Below are 20,910 nucleotides of genomic sequence, written 5' to 3'. Positions count from 1 at the left end.
TTGGAGGAACAGCCACAGGCTCCTCTGGAACCGTTGTGAGAATATTTCCAGTCACAATGCAGGGCTTGGTACCTTTCTGCTCCCATTAATGTCGAGGCTGTATGTGGACAGACACACCTGGGATGCACCAGGTGAAAGGAAGAGTTACTTGAATGTGCTCCTGAAGCAGCCCATCTATCCACACCTGCTCCAGAACCATCCAAGAGGATGGGTAGGCTGGTACCCACGATGTTTTCTGGTGCTGTCTGTCCATAGGATCCTGGATTTTCTGCATCAAGTGCTGGTGCATATCTGAATCAGCCTGGCTTTCTGGTGCTGTGAAATCTGGGATCAATCCAGCACATGGTGGAACGATGCTTCAGACCAATTCTCTTTACCAACAGATTCAGTTTTATTGTTATTCTTTCTTTTACATGATTCTTAGTGCATCATTTCAAATAAACTATCAAACTGTACAAAGAAACAGAGATAAAAGAAGAGGCAAAAAAGTTGAGAAGAAGTTTTTAGTGTCATGAACTGTCATGGAAAATAGTAGTCCATAGGCTTTCAAACATTGAAGGTCCAAATAAATCTTATTTTGTTTGTTTAAAAAATGCTGCAAAATATAAACAATAAATGACTGTAATTAGCAGCTACAAGATCCTTCAAAACTGGAACTTGATTACTGTGAACTCACCTAGGGGAAAGAAAAGCAATCTGAGATAAAGGATCAAACGAAACAGTGAAATAAATAAAGTGTGGGAGGACAGTCGTGGCATTGAAATGCAGAGGAATCACTTCAGCACAACAGTAAATCATTGGACCACAGACAGCAGAAAGGAAGAGAAACACAATTCCCACTTAAAAGAGTACAGCATGTGCATCGCAGGATGGAGGATACAGCAGGGACGGGCAGTGGGATCACTCCTGCACACAAGGCACGGCTCCAGCTGTGCCTCGAACCCAGGGTGGTGGCTCCCGTGGCTGCCAAATCAGCAGCCACTTGGGCAGTTTGTCTGAATAAGCAGGAATGGGAGAGCGATGTTTCACAGCAAAGCCAGGTGGGATTTCCATTTGAGTAAAAAAAGAAGAAAAAGAAACAAAAAAGATACACAGCCATTCAATTTTTTTAGAACGTCCTGGTGGGCTGGTCAGACCCTCCACGTCCCTAGTGTCTTCCCCAGGCAGCTTGCCTTCACTTGCACACTGAGGTTAAAAACCCAGGTTAAAGTTTCCTTATATATATATATTTATTTATATATATTCATATGTATATATATATATATATAAAAAGGGTAAGGTGACAGAGGGCCCTTCAGGCTTCTCCTGCCATGGGCAGGTGACGTTCCCATGTTGCTGAAGACGCCTCTCACCCGCTCGGTGACCAGCTCACGATGCCTGTCCTGTCACATCGTGCTCCTCCTGGGGCAGGGACGTGTCCCCACCACCCTGTGCCCTTCTCTGGGAGCGCTGGTGGTGCCACAGACGTTGTCTTGGCTCAGTTTCCTGCATTGCCAGGGACTGTGACCATGAACCGCTGGGGACTCCAGGGAGGGAAGGAGAGAGCCAGGGCTGGTGGAGGAAAGAGCGACCCAGCCCTTGGAGAACCAGCATATCCCTTTGTTGTGCAGGCTGCAGCAGGAGGGAAAGAAAAGCCACTGGTGCAGTTGGGAATGAAGAAGAGATGATGCTGAAATGCCAGAGCATTGTCAGAGAGTGTCAACTAAAGCTTCTTTGATTTCTTTCACTAGAGCAATCCCCATGTCATACATGTCTACAGTTTTGCTCATATAATTTCCTAAGTAAAATTGTGCTCATCAATCTAAGTCCAGGAGCGCAGAGCATTGCCGGTTCATCCCCCCGTGCACATGTTCCTTGTTAAGTGTTCTGCTCTAAAATGTCCTTTTCTGCCTTACAGCTGATGGACATGTGCCCTTGGCTCAGGGAAGGGCTGGAATGTGTCTTCCGCAAAGCCATGTCGTCGGCTTCCACCTTGAAGAAACTGGTCTCGATCCTCTCCAGGTCATCTGTCCCCACTTTTATCTTCATGCACAGCAGGTTGATGTACGTTTCATAGCGGCTCTTCTGCAGGGAAAGAGGGAACAGAGAGCCTGGGAACAGGGACAGGCCATGGTGTGTGCGGCACGCAGAAACAATTCCATCAGCTACGGCAGGAAAACCCATCCTATACCACCAGCATCCCACCAGTCATACCCCACACATTTAACCCCAGCACAATGCCTGGTCTGTGCACAGACTGATTGGTCAAAGGTCTGAGGAGAAAGGTGGGTCTGGGTGTGGGTCTGTGTAGCACTCTCCAGTTGCTTTTACAGGTCTTGGCTGCCACTGTGATTGTATAAGGAGGATACTGGGGGCAAAATGAGATCAACTGACCTGCTGCTTCTTGATTTAGGAGCTCGCCTTGATTGGCTGAAATACTTCTGCTTGTCATTGTTTCCATCCAGTGGTTCAGTTATTGCTGCTGAGTTGTGCCCCCAATGCTCCTCACAGAGCACAGGATAAAGGGAGGCAGCCTCTGTGTTCCAATGCTAGATGGGATCTTTTGAGGACTTGTGTAATACCCATCCTTTCTCCCAACATCTCAGAGGCAGCCTGTGCTGGCTTCTTTGTCAGCACAAAGAAACAAGCATTTCTAGAGCATGTCTCATAAGACAGATGAGATGAATTATGCCCTGGAAGTGCCAGCTTCTCCTTGAAGACTGAAAAGGCAGTCCAGAGAAAAGCTCAGATAGAGACTTCTCTGCAGGCATCCAAAACCAGATGCAGGAAAAAAGGGAGGCAGCAGCAACTATTTGGAAAGTTGGTACAAAGACAAGGGAACCAGCAGCTAGGAGCTGTAGCTTTGAAGAATTGGGCTGGGTGTTACACAAAAGGCTGGTGCAGCCCTGGCTTGAGGGAGGTGGAATATTTCCATCCTTAGTGTGTTTTGGGGTTCAGCCACTAAATGGCACAATGAGTCTGGGCTAAGACTAGGAACAATCCAAATTCCTACTGGAAGCAAGACTAGAGGCCTCCAGCAGTCCCTTCCCACTGACACCCGTATGACAAGAACCACACCTTCTGCAAAACTCTCACTGGAACAAAATCCCCATTTCTCCCACAATTAAATGCTTCTTAGACTTTACAGGGAGTTAAAATTTATGTACATGCATCCTCAAACAGTCTGTAATCAGCTGTAACACTGGGTTTGGCTTTATTTACAAAAATGGTTGCAGCAAAACAGGATTAATTCTCACAGGGATTCCCTTTGCTTTTTATTGATATTGCTGAAAAGGACTGAGTCACACTGAGAACTGAACCACTCTTGTACTTGGGACCGGAGGAAATGTCAAAATTTGGCACAGTAAAGGAAGACTTTCTTTCTCTTGTCAGTTTTCCCCTCCTCTGGTTAGAAATCACAGAGGGAAAGAAATGGCTCTTATTTCTTTTTTCAGCTTCAGTGCAAAACAGCGAGGCTTCTTGCTGCCCCAAGACACCCATCCAGCTTGGGAGCCCTTGTCCTTCTCTCTCCTTTCACGCTCTCCCACACCCACAGCACCCACTCTGGAGTTCTGTTCTCCTCCATCAGCCAAGGTACCATTTATCACAGAAAAGATGAAAGTTCCTTTACCTCAAATATTAGGTAATGTTCTTTGAGTCTGTATTCCTCAGCCTCTTTTGACTTGAGGCTCTTCTCTACAGGATGTAATTTATGCTCTGCTAATTCGTCTGCAATCTGCTTCATTTTATTTTCATGAGACCTCAGCTGTTCCTCCTGCCGAGAGAAGCGTGTCAGGTATTAAAACGTGGGAGTGCAGCACCCGAGTGCTCCGCCTGCCTGTGGCTGGGGGAAATCTCTGCAGGGGCGGGAGCTCAGCTACTCTGCTGGAGCCAAAGGTGCATTGTGCACTTGCAAATTCATCTGATAAGGAGCAGCTCAAACACAGGTATTGGAGTAAGAGCAAAACTCAGGTACCTCAAGTGCCAAAAGTGGATTTCTTTGGCATCGAGGAATCTTTGGCATCATAAGCACAAAATGCTCCTGTAACAGGCATCCTGTAACAGCCAGGCAGAAGCAGTGCTGTCCCAAGAGCTGCTCATCCTGCTCTTTTCAGAGATGGAAGTACCCTCCCCAACTGGGCTCAGCCAAACGTGACCATCTGGCCACATCTGTCTCAGCAGACAGCAGCTGTGTCTCTGCCATGACATTTCAGGCTGCCTCCCCTTTGCTGGGGACAGTGGCAGTGTGTCCCTACTTTTTGGAAGTCATAAGGCATGTTGGGCCCTCCCTGGAAAGGGAAACAAAAGCTGTTCTTTGGATGACAGCTGCTCTTGGTTAGCTGAGCCTGGTGCACCCTGCCCCCTTGTTTCCAAAACTTTCCCTACTGACTGGAACTCAGATATCCCTTTTGTCTGTGGGTTTTGAGCTCCAGAAACGAGAGGGTGCCATGATATAAACCAAACCTGGGCTGCTGGGCTCTGCAGCATCAACTCGAGCTATTCTGCTGTTTCTGCTCTGGCAACAGGAAGGTGCTAGGATGTGATGGGCAAAAAACAATTGTCAAGCCAGAACCAACAGGCAGGTGTGTGCACAGGGCTGTTTATAGCCATTGCAAAAGGAGCACTAGCCAGATGCCAGGATTTCCCACATCTGTCCAAGCTGCCCACTCCACTCCCCTGTTCACGCACTGAGCACTGAGTGTGTCCATCAGGCAGGAACGGGGGGAACTGTAGATGGGCTCACCCTCGGCTGAAGGACTTGCTGAGCACTGGGCACCCCTCCACCACTCCTTCTCTCACACATTACCTGGCACAGCTTGGTCATGGATGAAGGCAGGAGCGGGCGGCAGAACTTCTTCATGGAGCAGATCGCAGCTGGGAAGGCTGGAGCAGAGAAGATGGCAGCAACAAGATTGATCCGCAGGATCCAGGAGAGCATTTCTTCCTTACTTCTGTTGTGGAGGAGGGGAGAAGAGAAGGGAGTCTGCAAATGCTCTTGAAGCAGGACCAGACAACAGTTCACAGCAGCCCTAGAGCCACCCATGCTCAGGAAGGCCACCGGTGGCCTTGCTTTGATGCCACTTCTGTGCCAGGTTATGGACAGAGACAATTCCTGTCTAAGTGGCTCCTCCACGGTGCCCTGATGATTTCTGCTGTCTGCCTCTCGAAGCCAGGGCAGTCCTGCCCTCCTCATCAGCTCTGGTTATATTTCTAAGGAGCTGTGGAGAGGCCAGGGCCAAGGATGTCCTGCTCATAGGAGAGTGAGAGCCACACAGCAGAGGGTCACAGAGCAGGATGTCATTTATGTCATTTGTGAGACACTGCCCAGGGTCTCCAATGTTTCCTTCATCAAATCTGTCCAGACACTGCTCCCCAAGCCTTCAATTGGGTGTTTGCTGCACTAATTCAGATGAGAAGTTTTAGCTTGACATTAGTACCCCAGCCCTACAGACACTGTCACCTCTCTTAGCAGAAGACATGAAAAACATGAGACAGAAGATGACCTCATCACACTTGACACTTACTAACACCATAACATTCCTCAGCAATGGACTCAGGTAAAACATCTACCCTGGCTGGGGAGACTGCTTTAAGGAGGTTTAGACAGTTTCCCCATCAAAAGCTGACAAGCTCCCCATCATCACCTGCACCACACAGATGTTCTCCCTTCCAGAACACACTAACAGAAGTTAGCAAAGGAGCCCTTTCACTCAGCCCTGCACATCCCAGCCCATCCTGCTCAGCCTGCCTTGGTGACAGCTGGGAAGGACCTCAATGATTGGCACAAAGCTACCAAGAAACTGTGACCTAAGAGCAAATCCTTTGCACAGCCCTGCAGAAATGATCCTCAGGCCCTTCCTCCCCCCAGGCGTGCCCCTAATGCGTGTGCTGGTCTGGCTGGGTCAGAGGGAGCCTGGCAGTGGTTGGAGGTCAGGCTGCCCACCCAGCACTTGGGGAGGGCTGGGACTCACGGGGCCTGGAAGAGGAAGACTCTCCAGTCAGCTGTCTTCAGCTTGAGCACGTTGGACTTCTTGCTGTAGTCAGAGGCTTTTGTGGCTAAGGCGTGGTGCACACGGATGGCGTTTTTCAGATCCACTTCAGAGAGGTCTTTGTCAGGTTTATATTCATCCTGTGAAGAGGAACGTTAATTGGATAATGACAACACTAACATTTGCAGGATGCTTTAATGAACCTGCCTTTCTCCCCGCGCTATAATCACAGAGTGCCGAGACCAGGAAAAGCACTGCTTTGTACAGTAAATGCTAGGAGCTGATAATGATAATAATTAACATCTGGCAACTGCTTCCATCATTAAGTTCACTGGGAAGATGTAAAGAAGGAGATGAAAGTTTTAAACATAATTATCAATAGTTATTTCTAACACAGCACATGCCTGAGGCTTTGTGGGGAGGCACAAGGCAGGGCCAGGTTTCTGCAGAGCTTCCCCCACAGTGCAGAGCTCAAACCAGGATGCAACTTCCAATCAGCAGAGGATATCAACGAGCACCTGCTCTGGTGCTGCTTCTTCATAGACTCACAGAACGGTTTGGGCTGGAGAGGAACTAAAATCTCATCCCATTCCAACCCCCTGCCATGGGCAGGGACACCTTCCACTGTACCAAGCTGTTCCAAGCCCCATCCAGCCTGGCCTTGGACACTTCCAGGGATGGGGCAGCCACAGCTTCTCTGGGCAGCCTGAGCCAGGGCCTCAATACTGTCACAGGAAATAATTTTTTCCTTATATCTACCTAGATTTCCTCTCTTTCGGTTTAAACCCTTTGCTCCTTGTTCAATCACTACAGCTGTGTGTGGAGGAAGGTACCCTGGAGCAGCAGCATCCCTGCAGCCTGTGCATCTCTGTACAGGTGAGGGCCTGATGGGCAGTTGCCAGTCTGAGTGTGGCCCCCTGAACCAGGTTTGGTCTCCCTTTAGTACAGGTGCTCCTTTGGCATGGTCTCCCCTGCAATCCATTAGATTTGCACTTGCAAATTGCATTCCCTGTACTCCTGCTTTACTTTCTCCACTGAAGGACAACTTCACACAAGTAGGGAATGTAGCAGTAATTATATGTGTTTATATTTTATAAAAAGGTAGAAAATACCAAACATGGGACCCTGAAATGATGATCTTGGCACAGCACTTTTTAGAAAAAACAGTTCAGTCAATCCTATGTTTACCCTTTTACTTTCCCAGTGACTTAATGCAGTTCCCTGCCTCCCACTCTGCACCCTTGCAGCAGACAGCTCAGCCAGTCGGATGATGGCATGGCAAGGATGGACAGATGGATGCATGGATAGGTGGAAAAAGAACCTCCTGGAAGAACCTGGCCCTGGCTAAAGCAAACCACCACCCCAGCCACGTTAGAGGCCATGCCAAGACAGGGTGTCCCTGGAAGGCCCTGCCTTGCCCTGTGATTCCAGTGCTGCAGGATTAATGTGCTCACAGCCAAGGGCAAATATGGTTTTGCTTTCCTTGACTGCCCTGGGCTGTCAGCACCAGGGCAGGTCTGTCTGGTGATGATGGTCTATACATCCCAAGCCTTCCTTAGCTTCCAAGCCAGAACTGTTCTGCAGATTTGAAGATTGTTTCCCATGTGCCAGTGGTACAAATGCAGCTGTTCAGGGAAAAGCTGTGCTGCAGCCTCTGGGATGGGAACCCTGGGCAGTGAGGCTGTTCTCTGCTCTAGGGGCAGAAAGGTTTCCCCTCTGCTGCTCTTGACAGCACTGAGGACCAGCACTCCCCAGCCCATGGATGTGGCTCACCCAGCTCTTGCTCCTGATGCTTCTGAGGTCTTTCTTCTCGCATTCTTTCAAAGCAATCATCCTGTCCAGCTGCCATATTGTGCCTGGTACAAAAAAATGCCACAGGCCCACCCACAAATGTCTGGCACAGGATCCTGGGGATGGTGAATCCCAAAGAAAAGCCCTGGCTTTCCAGCAGAGGAAGGCTGGGTGCTGCAGGCATCCTGTGTTTGGGGAGACACGCAGGTGGGCAGTACAGATGACCTTGTCACCGTGGTGATTTCAGTAGCCAGAGAGATGGGCCTTTTTTGCAAAGAAAAACAAATGCTTTGCCTTGTGAAGACCTACTGTGTTAGCCCCCTGTAAGAGAAATATTTGCTTGGGGAAGACATTGCTGCTTGGGCCTTAGGTATTATAGAGAGACTTCAATTTGGGATATTTTTCCGAGGCTGAAGCTCTCTGGATTTGAATAAATCTGACTGTGCTGTCCATGATCTCTTATTTCAAAATAAGCTTTCTGAAAATACAGTGCAAAATATCCCAGCTTAATGGTGTGTGACAAGAGGAAGCTGCCACAGCTGCTGAGTGCTTTGACTAATGCAGATCCTCATCTTGAATGGAATCATCAATTGCCTCCATGGATTTCAGGCTCTCAGGCATCAATGTTGGCATGAGGAAAAATCCAATCTTCTTTTTCTAATGCTGGGTCCAGTAAATCAAGGTGAGGCTGAACGAAGCTGGTTCTCTCTTCCTTCTGCCTTGCTGTTTGCAGGAGTGAGCGGTGCTGGAGGCTCCCTGCTTGGGATGGCTCTCCCAGAAGGCTCATCCCAATGCCAAGGTGGTAACAATGGCACATTTGGCTGATAATTCTGGGAGAACCTTGTGCCTTTGGGTCACTGTCCCCTGCTGTCTACCCCTGTGAGCAGATCCATAACTAATCTCAAAGCTTGCTTTGCCAAGAAAAGGGAAAATCTCTTGTGCCTGCCTTTGTAGGGCACCTGGATGGGGTGGCAGAGCCCAGTGTATCAGCTCTGCTGCCCTCTCCTCTGGCCTCAGAACCAGCCTGGGCAGTGCTGGGAATGTGGACGTGGACCAACAGATATTCCTCATGCTCTGGCTTGTGAGTGGCTTTTCCTCTTCTTTCTTTTCTTCACCTCACATCCACCATCCTAAACAAACCATTTAATCAGGAAAATGAACCCCTGTGCCCTTTTCAGCCTAGGCAAGACCTTGGCCTTCCCCAGAGCACCTGGCAAGGGTCAGCCTGCATGGGACAGCACCTGTGGCTCAGGGCTGTGCTGGGAACCCCCTCCTGGCTGGGGACAGAGCCTGTGGGAAGACCTGCACCCTTTCAAGCACTTCTGTATTAAAGCACCTCATGCTTTATAGCTCTCCACCATTTTTCTTAACCCCCCTCTATGTGTGGTGATTAAGGGTTATTATCCCCATTTCAGAGAGGTGAAGTAAGTTGCCAAAGGCCATGGAGTGAGTCAGTGCCCAGAGCAGATTAGTGCACAGGAGAGGTGTGCCCTGCTCCCAAGCCTGCATTTCTTCCTCCAGACTCTGCTGCATCCCTTTAGGGGATCAAGCAATTGCTTCAGCAGACTGTGCTGGGACATGCTGATCCAGCAATTAACACCAGCGAGTCAATGACATGTGACATCTCATCAGCAGCAGGCTGGTGGCTGCTGCCTGAATCGCTTCTGTCAGATTGATTCTACCTGTCCACCCACCCTTCTGCCTGTGTTATGTCCACCTCTCTCTGTATCTGGCCATTCCTCCTTTCTATACACCCACATGCCCAGCCCCTCCTTCTTCCCACCTTCCCTCTACCTCTCAGTCTTATTTATACTCAACTTGCTCCTCAAAATCAAATGGAGTTCCCTGTTCAACTTACATGAATTTACTATTAAAGCCTAGATCCTTACTTTAGTCTGAGCAGCAAAGTGGAGCAGGCTGAACCTGTGCTCCATGACATCAGGTGGTTCTGGAAGTCCTTTCTCCTCTATCTTCCCATCAGAAAATCTTTCCCCACTGATTCATGCTCAGCCAAAGTTCTACCTTATGTTTATCTGCAGTTGTCTTCTGCTGAGAGCTTGGGAGGCTGGCACACCACTTCCTTCCCGTATTGTGCAATTCCTTTGTTCTGCAAACCACCCTGCAGGCAAGAAATGACACCAAGGATCCACAGGGCAGGTGGATGTTTATCCACTCTCTGTTGTGGTGCTGGGAATGTTTGCAAGTGACAAGGTAAGGACTTTGTCTTCGTGTTCTCATCCTTCTGTCCTGTCTCTGCAAGCCTGACAGACGCTGTCTATAGCCAAGCCCAAGGAATTCCCTGGAGAGGATTATAATACAGTCTGGCAGCAGCTCACGAGTAAGAAACCCCTCTTTCCCCAAATCCTTTGCCCAAACATTCCTACGGTTTATTTTTGTTGTTGTTCCAAATGCTACTTCCTTGGGGCATCCTTGGCAATTCTGGTCCCTCCTGCTAATTGCACATCAGTCATGGCTCTTATTTATCAGACACTTTCATAACACAGCCAAATCTTGGGTGTTTTGTTCCTTCAGTCCTTGTCCATAAAGAAAGCCCTCAGTCTGAACCACTTGATCCTGAAGGTCATTGAGATAAGAGCATTGATCTCCTCGCTGCCATGTCAGCCTTATCCTTGCTGTCTTTTAAAATCCTAAATACCTCGGGCAAACATAATGAACATTGTGGTTACTGTGAGTGGTTACTGCTGCAAACCTTTACAGCAAAGAACCCCCAACTGCTCTGTCCCAGCAGCAGCAATGACACTCCAACACTGAAGCGTTGGCTTCACAGCTCCTTCTGCTGCCAGGGAAGAAAATTCCATCCTGAAAGGGTGTTTCATTCTCAATATACCCTCTCTCAGCAGACTCATCCCAAGAGAAGCCCTGGGTAGAAAATCCATTTAGATCCAAATGGTTCTGTGATAGTTTTTTTTTTTCCCCTGCAGAAAAAGTGTCATATAATGAAATGCTGATGGTAACTCTGCACAAGTTAAACCCTCATGTATAACCTATGGTCAGCATGAGGACTCTGGTGGACTCCATGAGAAGATGTGTAATGAGACAAGGACTGAGGGTGAGAAGAGTGCTGCTGGCTTGAAGAACACCACATTTAGAGGGCTGGAGGAGATCTGGGCTCCCCCGTGTACTGCAGCTTCCCAGAGCTGCAGGAGAGAGTGGCACAGCTGTAAAAACACCACCGGGCTAAGAGCAACCCACACTGGGAGTTAGGATGCACTGCTGCCAGATTTCTGCTGGCTTTTGATGTGTGCCACAGGACCTGGCGAAGCACAAGAGGCACTGGGGTGTGCTAGGAGCTCTGAGTCATAACTCCCTGCTGCCCCGAGGATCTTTCTGCCTCTCTTATATAATCCAATGTTTGTTTACTCCCATTGCTGTGGAGATAATGCTGCAATAGGCAGGAGCATCTACCCACGGGGAGTGCTGCTCCAGCAAGGTGAGTTCAATGGGTTATGCACAGCATGTGCTGCTCAGGTAGTTCAGACTAGTTCAGTGGGTTATGTGGTTGATGAACAGACAATTGGCATCCTGGGCTGGCTCACACTGACATTCAAGTGAGCCCCTATCCAATCTCCTCGGATTTTCCCTCCAAAAATACTTTCTAGCAAGTCCTCCAAACACCCAAGTGGCAGAGAGCTGAATGCTAGAGCATTCAGGGAAGCTATTCCATGGTGAGTTTGTGTCCCATGGGGACCTGGGAATTACACTTGTGTTGACTGGAGGAGGCTACACAATGAACAGAGATGGAGAGAGGCACAAAGTGTCACTTGAGAGCCCATGGAAGGACCCAGGTCATCAAGGTCCTAAAGAATATAAATTTTCAGCATAGAACCATGGAATCACAGAATTTTCTGAGCTGAAAGTAACCCACAAAGGCCACCAACTCAAACTCCTGGCCCTGCACAGGACATCCGAACAATCCTGCCCTGTGTCTGAGAACCTTATCCAAATGCTGGGCTAGATGTGTCCAGGGCACAGATGTCCCTCCTGGCTGCCAGGGCACTGCTGATTCACATTCAGCTGGCCATTGACCAGGACTCCCAGGTCCCCTTCCACAGCTGCTCTCCAGCCTCTCATTCCCCAGTCTGTCTGTGCATCCAGGATTGCCCTGTCCCAGGTGCAGAATCCAGCACTGCCTTCGTTTAACTTCATACAGTCGATGATGGCCCAGGCCTCTCATTTGTCAGGGTCTCTCTGCAGGGTCTCTGCCTCTGAGGGAGGCAGCGGCTCCTCTCAGTTTAGAATTGTCTGCAAACTTACTCAGTATTCCCTTGAGCCCTGTGATCAAGTCATTTATGAAGATGTTGAAGAGCACAGGGCAGAGGATGGAGCCCTGTGGAACCCCACTGGTGACAGGTCACCAGTCTGATGTCACCCCTGTCACTGTCACCCTTTGTGCCCAACCTGTGAGCCAAGTGCTCCCCCACCACAGGATGTGTTTATCCAACTATGTGCTGGACATTCTGTCCAGAAGGATCCTGTAAGAGACAGTATCAAAAGCTTTAGTGGAACCCAAAGATATTACATCAGCTGGCTTCCTGTGCCAGACTCAAAAAAGCTGTGCATAATCAGATCTATGCCAGCAAATAAAACTACAGGCAGGATAAGACTGGTCAGATGCTGCACCTCTTCACCTTCCTACTTCATTTCTCCTCAACATCCTATTTCACCAGTTCCATATAATCTGTTAATTCATCCTCCCCAGCAGCTATTACTTGCTGGGATCCTTCTGCAGGAATTTTTCTTTCCTCTTTCATGCTTCTTCCTCCAGTGTTCCCTTTGAGGCTGTGAATAGTGCCCTGAGCATGAACACCACCACCAAAGGTCAGAGCACCCTCCAGCTCTGGTCTCTGAAGGAGCTTTGTTGATGTCCATGCGTGAGTTAGGACATGGATTCACCTCTGCCTGGGTGTGTGACTGTACGACTGCTTTGGAGACAGCAGGAGACAGCAAAGGACAGAGTCCCCAGTGGTTACCTTTTGTAGATAGAGGACGGTCCCCTTAAGCACAGCATAAAATTTCTTCCAACCTCTTCTTCCTCTGGGAGCTAAAAAAGGAAGAATATTCGATTTATGTCTGCCAGTGCTGCTTGACTTTCCAGGCAAACCCAACTCTTCTCCTGACCCACCACGGGCACTCACTGATGCCCAGAGCCCTCACACCTCCAGGCTATTGCTCACCAGTGGTTTGTGAGCAGGGACAGGTATTGAGGGACAGTGGCTGGGCTCTGCAGCCTCCCAGCAGGAACACAAGCAGGTCAGAGCCAGACATGAGCTGGTACAGGGCTACCAGCAGACACCTGCAGGAAGTCTCTGCTCCTCCAAACCCAGGTTCACGTTCCTTGGACCTAATGCTTGGAGAGCAGAGACATTCCTTGAGCTCCTCTGCTTGGAACTGAGCAGCTGGATTAGGCAGCTTCTGTTCTGCTGAGGAGGGAGCATGACCATCTCAATGGGCTTGGGGACAGAGAGCTTGGCAGAAGCTGGAGAGGGGTGGGAGGTGAGGGCCATCCACATTACCACCACACTGCTGACCCTTCAAGCAAGGGAGACCTTTGGTGGTAATCCCTACTCAAGACTTTAATCAGCTGCAGTGACTGGGACAATCATATCAATTAGCAAAAGGAATTACTCAAGGTTTAATTAATCTCTGCTCATTAACAGTTCCAAATACCTTTGCATGTGCTGGTAGCACAGCTATGGGCTGATCTGTTGCCCAGCCAGCACATGGCAGGATATGGACAGGAGCAAAGCTTGGCAGGCTGGGCTGTCCCCTGGGTCAGGGCTGGAGTGGACAGCTGCTGAGGAACCAGCCTTCCCCCACTGCTCAGGAACTGGGGCATGGAAGACCAGGCCTGTCAGGGTTAGAGTCCTTGGCAGTGAGAAGGGAACACTGAGGCTTCCTGAAAACACTCCCATCTACCAATGCCCCAAAACACCCTCCTCCTTTTCCTCTGTCCTGGCACTTATGGGGCTCTTCCCTGTGTTGCTGGGATGTGGTGAGGAAATGCCTTCACCAGGAGAGCCAGGGCGAGGCTCTGGGACTGCCTGGGCACCTCTCCCGCCCCTGTCCCTGTCCCTGGTCACGTACTTCTCTTGCCATCCATGTCTGCGTGGGTTTTGCGGGTGAGGACGCCGTGCTTGTAGGTGACTGCGTTCAGCGCCTGGGGGATGTCCAGGAAGGGGTTGCTGCTGTCAACAATCCTTGTCACTTTCTTCGCGCTGGCTCCGAATTTGTCATCTACCAGCTCCGAGAGTGATTTCCTCAACTCGTCCTCGTCACTTGGAAACAAAATCAGAGAAGAGACTCAGTGGAGGGGATGTGGGTTTGACATCCCTCTTTGCTTTGGGTTTAGAGTTTTTATTTACAGGGCTGGCCAGAGACAGAAAAAAGAAGGAGATGTCAGGACCATAACAGAGAGTGCCAACAGCGGTGGTCTGAGCTGGGAGGAGTGTGAGTGGCACGTAACTGTCCCAGTGGTCCCTCTGTGAGGTCACTCAGAACAGGTAAGGGACTGGGTGCTTGTCTGAACACCAAGAAACTGCAGACATCCCATGCTGAGGACTGCAAATATTTCACAGGAAAAGCCTTTAAATCTGTGCCCTAAAACCAGAGCTTAAGGAGGATTTTTGCTGAAAACCAAGGTATTACCAGCATTTTTCAGCTGCTGAGAGGCAGTGCCTGAGGCCTCCTAAACAGTGAAGTACCTTTAGGAATGTCCTCTGTATCTTTGAGGAACAGAAACTCTGCAGACATTTGGGAGATGAACCTACCCTGGCACCAAGAAATCAGAACTTGTATGGGAAGTGATAGTCCCCAGTGTCCCTGAGACATGAATGAGAAAGAGCAAACGGAGCTTTTCTGCCCTGTCTGACACATGTCAGTGTCTAAATGGGATGAGTGGTCACCTCAGGTTGCAGATCAGGTTGGGACCAGACCTCAGCTGAGGACTGAGCCTCAGTGAATCCACTGGCTGGGATGTGAGCAGCAAAACACAATTCCTCACCTGCAGCAAGCAGGTGGCCAAAGCATCAGACACCTCTTGGAAGAGGCTCTTAGCCCTCAGCTCCCACAGGAGTCCTGGGGCTCAGGCAGAGCCCAGATACTGTTCCTGGGTGGGGAAATAGTGGGGCTCAGGTGTTTGGGTTGCACCCCCCTGCACTCCTTGCTGCTGGTCACATACCTGCCTGTCTGCTGGGATCTGTGGGCAAGGGCATCTCCTTCCTAGGATGGACAAGGACACAAGGCAGAGGCCAGCAGAGAGAAGAGAGTCAGTGCCAGGTCTCTGACAGAAAACTCCCTGTGCCAGGGAGTCCCTCACCCAGATCCCCCCATGTCAGGGGGGCATCTGTCCCCCTGCAGAGGAGCTGAGGGCTCTGAACCTGCAGCCCAGCGGGACACCCTGCAGCAAGGCAGGTCCCAGGCCGGCTGGGATGGGTGAAGGGATGAGGGGATACAGCGGGGAGGGTGAAGAAAGGCGGGGAGGGTGAAGAAAGGTGGCAGGGATCTGGGCACTGCCGGCTGGAGCCGCCCCGTGGCAGCGGGAACCCGGCAGGGTGACATCCCCGGGACGTGCCCAAGCAGGGTGACATCCCCGGGACCCGGCAGGATGATATCCCTGGGATGTGCCTGAGCAGGGTGACATCCCCGGGACTTGGCAGGGTGACATCCCCAGGATGTGCCTGAGCAGGGTGACATCCCTGGGATGTGCCAGAGCAGGGTGACATCCCTGGGACCCAGCAGGGTGACATCCCCGGGACGTGCCTGAGCAGGGTGACAACCCTGGGACGAGGAGAGGAGAGGAGAGGAGAGGAGAGGAGAGGAGAGGAGAGGAGAGGAGAGGAGAGGAGAGGAGAGGAGAGGAGAGGAGAGGAGAGGAGAGGAGAGGAGAGGAGAGGAGAGGAGAGGAGAGGAGAGGAGAGGAGAGGAGAGGAGAGGAGAGGAGAGGAGAGGAGAGGAGAGGAGAGGAGAGGAGAGGACAGGACAGGACAGGACAGGACAGGACAGGACAGGACAGGACAGGACAGGACAGGACAGGACAGGACAGGACAGGACAGGACAGGAATGTCCCCTGTGCCAGCTTAAGACCTCAGGTCTGCCACGGGCTTCCCCTCGAGAGACACTGGAGCTGGGGACCTCCTTGATGATCCTGGCTGTGCTCTGAGTGGCAGAGCAGGGGAAGAAGGACTGAGGAAGGTGCTGTGTGACCCTGTGCTGGAGCCCACCCTGCCGGCTGTTTCCAGGCTCGTTTCAGGGTAACACATGATGATCTTATCGAGCTTGTGGATGGCATAAAAAGAGGGGTACAAGGCCACCGCTGGGAGGGCCGGGAGTGCCCGAGTGCTGCGCTGGGTGATGAGCAGGAGGAGCAGGAGTCCCGGCAGGAGCAGAGGGCAGGAGCATCCTGGGCTGTGTAACAGCGGCACAGTGAGGAGGAGAGGAGAAGTGATGGATGCTCTGCACTGCCTGCATCGCATCGTGATACAGCAAACAGCGCCGGGCCCCCAGCCCAGCAAAGGGCATCAGCGAGGGGCGAGACTGCAGCTGAGGCCAAGAAACATGGGGCTGGAGCGCTTAAAACGTAAGAAACAGCTGAGACAATTGTTCACTCTACAGAAGAGATGGCTTTGGGGGACCTCATGGCAGCCTTGTGTGAGGGGGTTATTGAGAGGACAGCTGGGCTCTTCGCTGTGGTGCATGGCACAAGCACAAGAGACAGCGGGCAGAAGTCAAAACAACAGAGACAAGACAAAATGCCACCCTCATCATGATAAAGTATTGGTTTGTGCATCCAGAGGGGCTGTGGGTTCCCCAGCCTTGCAGGGTTCCAGGATCAAATTGAACAAAGCCCCGAGCACCCTGGTCTGAACCCAGTGATGACCATAATTTGAGGAGGAAGCTGAACTAGACATATCACAAGGTCTCTTCTTTTTTAAGTGATTCTCTGATACTATTTCCAGAAAAAAAAAAAAAAAAAAAAAGCACGTGGGAGAGATGGAAAGTCTCAATTACCAAAATAACCCCAGATCTTTGCTTATGCAAAGATTTCTGAAGCACCTGGAGAGGAACCAGCATTTTACAAGTGTAATAGTAAACAAAGAGGGCATTCCCTTCCTTTAGGTCATGGATCCACAGACTGCCACCAACCTTCCCAATTGCCGTTGTGTCTAAGCCATAAATAAACTCCATTTCTCTGTCTGCACAGGGACTTCAGCACTTAAGGGCTTGGCAGGAAATATTCTGGGGTTGAAAACATGACTTAGGACCTGGAATCTACTTGGAAAGACACACAATCCCTTTAATGCTCAGCATATACTTACATGGCCCACTCCAGCTTCTCATTCTTGATGGAGTTATAGAGTGTCTGAAAAAAGAACATGTAATTAGCTGTGTCTGCTTGTGGAGACATCTCCTCCTCCACACCCTGTGCTCTTGGAGATGCCTTCCCTGCTGAACTGTCCTGAAGAAGCATTTCCCAGTGAGCAGGATGGCTGCTGTCCTGCTGGACCCCTCCCCCTGTGTGCCACGCTGGGCATTGGACTGGACACAGCAGCAGCACAGGGCTCTGGCAGCCAGCCCTGCTCAGGAGCCTGAATATGATGGTTTTGACTCATTCTGGGTGCTGTACCTAGTTCTGAGTGAATCCTACACACAGTGGTAGAAGACTCTGGGATATGCCATGACACCTTCAAAGTCTTAATTAGGTGAAATAACAGGGGGGGCTTGAACTGGGTAGCAGGGGAGGGATGAATGACCTTGGAATCAGCTTTTCCAGTTCCTTCTGTGCAAAATTCTGGCTTCCCTGGGCCACTGGAAAAGAAGCAGGAATGGGCTAGCAGAGCAGAATGTGGAGGTCATCCTGACCATACAGCAGGGTAGGATAGGGTGAGGTCTGCTGGGAGATGGAGATGTCACCCCAAACATGATGTGACACCCCTGATGTGGCACCTCTCATTCAACCTCCTTCCACACAGTGAAATTCAGGTCAGGCTGTTGGGCCTGCAGCAGGTGCAGAGAGCAGTGGTGCTGCTAAACCATGTGGCAGGAGAAAATACTCCCTTTGGGGCATTTAACCAGATCCCATGGTACTGCACTGGTTGTGTTGGAATATTGCATTTCATCACGTGGTAGTGGAGGCAAAGAAAAGTTTTGGTGCTGGATGGTTGTGGTTTGGGGTGGGGAGTACCTTGCTTTGGGCATTATCTGAAATGTTGGGGGAAAGGGGCACCTGGTAGGCTCTGAGGGCAGGTATGCCATAAATCTGGATAAAACAGCACCAGGGAACAAACCTATTTTGGCTCACTGCAAGTTAGCAGAGACATTCCTGGGGGTTACAATTCTTCTCCTGAAACAACTGAAAAATGCTGACTGAAGGGCTCAGGGTGTCCCAGCAGGACTAGGTGGCACTGCAATAGTAATGACAGTGTCCCACTGTCTATTTATATCACATTACCTTCAGCAAATCCTTGGCAAAGTCCTTCCCATCGTTCAGCCCATCCAGGTTTGCTATGAACTGTTGGCAGGACATCTTTTTGCCAATGTTCTGTAAGGCAAAGAAGCAGCTCATTAAACTTGTGGAGAGTTTTGACTTTATCAGTGTCTTTCAAAGAACAGTTTTATATCTAGTGCTGAAGCCTGGGCTTGTCCCAAGAGCTCAAAGGGCTTCTGATCTAATTTGCTGTTGGGCTCTCTGCTTTATTTGCTCATGCCAACACCCAAATGTTTCAAATGGCCTCTTTTTTAATGGTGGAAATCAGACATCTCAAAATAGCTTCTCCAGCTCTTGCTGGAGTGGTCCTGGGTGCAGGCTCTGTGTCTCCAAACTCAAGACAAGCACTCCACCTGGTGAAATGACAATGTTTGGATGGGGCTCCAAGCCCACTGTGAGAGAAATTGTGTGAGCTTGCAGTGCCAGCACCTGGACCAGGCAGCATTGGGCAGGGGAATGCTGGTCCTTGATGGAAGCTCTTATTTTTGATTGCCATTGCAAAAAGAAATGGTCCAGCTACTGGTACTGTGGAGAGGGCAACACATGTACACTGGGAGAATCTCACAGCCTGGAACACACTCAGCACCAGCTAATGCCAGCAATATTTGGTCCTGATGCTTCCAGGCCACCTGGCATCCCTGATATCATGGCTTCATCATCATCTGTGGCATCCCAAACCCTTTATCCTTCACTTCCTCAGCCTCTTCCCAAGCCTCCCCTGCAATCCTACCTCTCCAAAGGGATGGAGCAGAGGTCTGGAGGAGCCAGTGGCCATTATAGGGTTCAGAAAAAGGAGGATGTCACAAAGGAAAGATGGGGGCCTCCAGTGCCATGTTATATTATATCCTTCACACCCTCAGTGTATGGGGCAGGCCCCGGTGGTATCGCTCAGAGGGGGCAGTGGAGCCAGTGAGGACAGCATGAGCTGCCCCTGGTGCTCCTGAGGGTCCCAACAGCATCCTGACACTGCTGGGCTTCACATCGAGGTATGGGCAGGGTGACCAGCAGGAGGATGTGGGAGGATGGCCCAGAACAGCAGTCAGAGCCCTGCTCAGGGCTCAGTGAGGAAGAGGAAGGGCCTGAGTGGGTCTGGCAGGGGATGAAGCTGCAGCAGATGATACAGGAGATGCCCTGCAGGGTGAGATGTGTCCTCTGTGCAAGGAAATAACCTCCTGAAAGAGATAACACCAGAAAGCTCTGCCCATAAATGTGCACTGCAGGTGATCTGGGGGCTTCTCCCCAGATGAAAGCATCAGGAAGAAGTGATGCCTTGGGATCAGCTCACCGTGCCCCCCCTGCACCCCCTGCCTTTGCTGTGCAAACACTCTCGGGCTGCACAGCCAGCCAGGCACTGCTTTGAGCAGCTCTGTCTGATACTCCTAATTATGCCTCCTGCTGGTGCCAGCTCCAGATGAGCTGGCTCCCTTGAGAGATCAAGAAAAAGAGGAGTAAAGCGCTGTTACAAATCTGCAGTGCCTGGGGATGTGGTGTGGCACAACAGAGCTCAGCCCTTGTGGCTTTCTCCCTGGGAGCTCCATTAGCCAGAGCTGCCAGCCAGGGTTCAGCGGGTCCATGGGCTGCAGGAGGGCTGGGGAAATGAGCAGACATGCAGGGATTTCAGCACAGAGGGGAGATTCGTGTGCTTGCTGGCCAGCAGTGAATTTTGGACATACAAGATAAAGGAAAAATCCAGCAGCACAAGAGAGCGTGAGAGGACAAGAAGGAAGGGAGCTGGGAGGTGAGGCAGGTGCTGCCTGGGACTCTGAGACACGGAATTGCTTTGCAGGGAGAAGGTTCCTATTTCCTATTCCCAGCCCTGCCTGAGGCAGGGAAGCAGAATGCACAGCACTGGCCTCTGTGCCCAAAGAGTGATTCAGCACTGATGCAGAGTCCAAGGCATTTTTGGAAGTGAGTGGACAGTGAGAGAACAGAAACACCAGGCTCACAGGTCCTTTTTGGGGTTCCTCATGTGTGTGTCTGAGGCTCATGTTCATCCCAAGGGATGCTTTCCTTTTTTTGTGTGATCTTTATTGCAAGAGACCTCTGAGCTCACCCGGGGCAGCAGCCACACTGTGGAAAAGCAGCTAATTGCTGACTAATTGATTTGGTCCTGGATGTGTTCTAGGCTGCAGGAACAAAATCATGCCCCTGCTAGGAACCAACCTGCAAATTCTGGGCCACACAAAGCTGCTGTGGGCAGCCTGGTGTCACTGTGCAGGTGCTGCCAGGGGCTGCTCAGACCTCCCCAACCCTCCCAGTGCTGCTGCTGACACTGAGCCCTGAGCTCAGCTTCAGGACACCACCACAGGGTTTGTAAGGTTAATAGTGATGGAGAAACGAGTTAGGTCCTGCCCGGGATCCCATCTCAGGCTTTGTTTGGTGCTCTGCTTTTTGAACAAATCCCATTGTTACTCCAGAAGGTGGCCTTTCCTGAAGGACAAAGATGCACCCATGAGTGCTGGTGATGCAAAGTTGTTGATTTGTCACTATCCTCCCATGGCCAGGAGGGCAACAGTGACAGTGGGAAAGGACACGTCCCTAAGCTTTGTCTCCCTGGGGCACAGATGGAGCAGGACAGTGCTTTCTTTGCCATAAGATCTCCTGGAGCTCAAACAGCACCAGCAGAACAAGGCAGACATTTGCAAC

General features: G+C 50.6%; 1 protein-coding gene across 1 annotated transcript in view; it reads right to left on the bottom strand.

The window, feature by feature from the left end:
• Positions 1-367: 367 nt before the first annotated feature.
• The window catches only part of PSD2 (pleckstrin and Sec7 domain containing 2), a 53,891-nt gene continuing 33,348 nt past the window's right edge, over positions 368-20,910 (bottom strand). Inside the window, exons 9-16 of the mRNA XM_002190671.7 lie at positions 18,229-18,318; positions 17,096-17,139; positions 13,866-14,056; positions 12,752-12,822; positions 5,952-6,109; positions 4,787-4,931; positions 3,611-3,754; positions 368-2,064 (exon numbers count right to left, since the gene is read on the bottom strand). Of these exons, the coding sequence (XP_002190707.5) occupies positions 1,858-2,064; positions 3,611-3,754; positions 4,787-4,931; positions 5,952-6,109; positions 12,752-12,822; positions 13,866-14,056; positions 17,096-17,139; positions 18,229-18,318 (1,050 nt within the window). The 3' untranslated portion in view covers positions 368-1,857. The remainder of the gene's footprint in view (positions 2,065-3,610; positions 3,755-4,786; positions 4,932-5,951; positions 6,110-12,751; positions 12,823-13,865; positions 14,057-17,095; positions 17,140-18,228; positions 18,319-20,910) is intronic.

This window comes from Taeniopygia guttata, chromosome 13 (genome assembly GCF_048771995.1).
Source record: "Taeniopygia guttata chromosome 13, bTaeGut7.mat, whole genome shotgun sequence".
Classification (NCBI taxonomy): domain Eukaryota; kingdom Metazoa; phylum Chordata; class Aves; order Passeriformes; family Estrildidae; genus Taeniopygia; species Taeniopygia guttata.
This window is presented reverse-complemented; position numbering and strand designations above follow the sequence as displayed.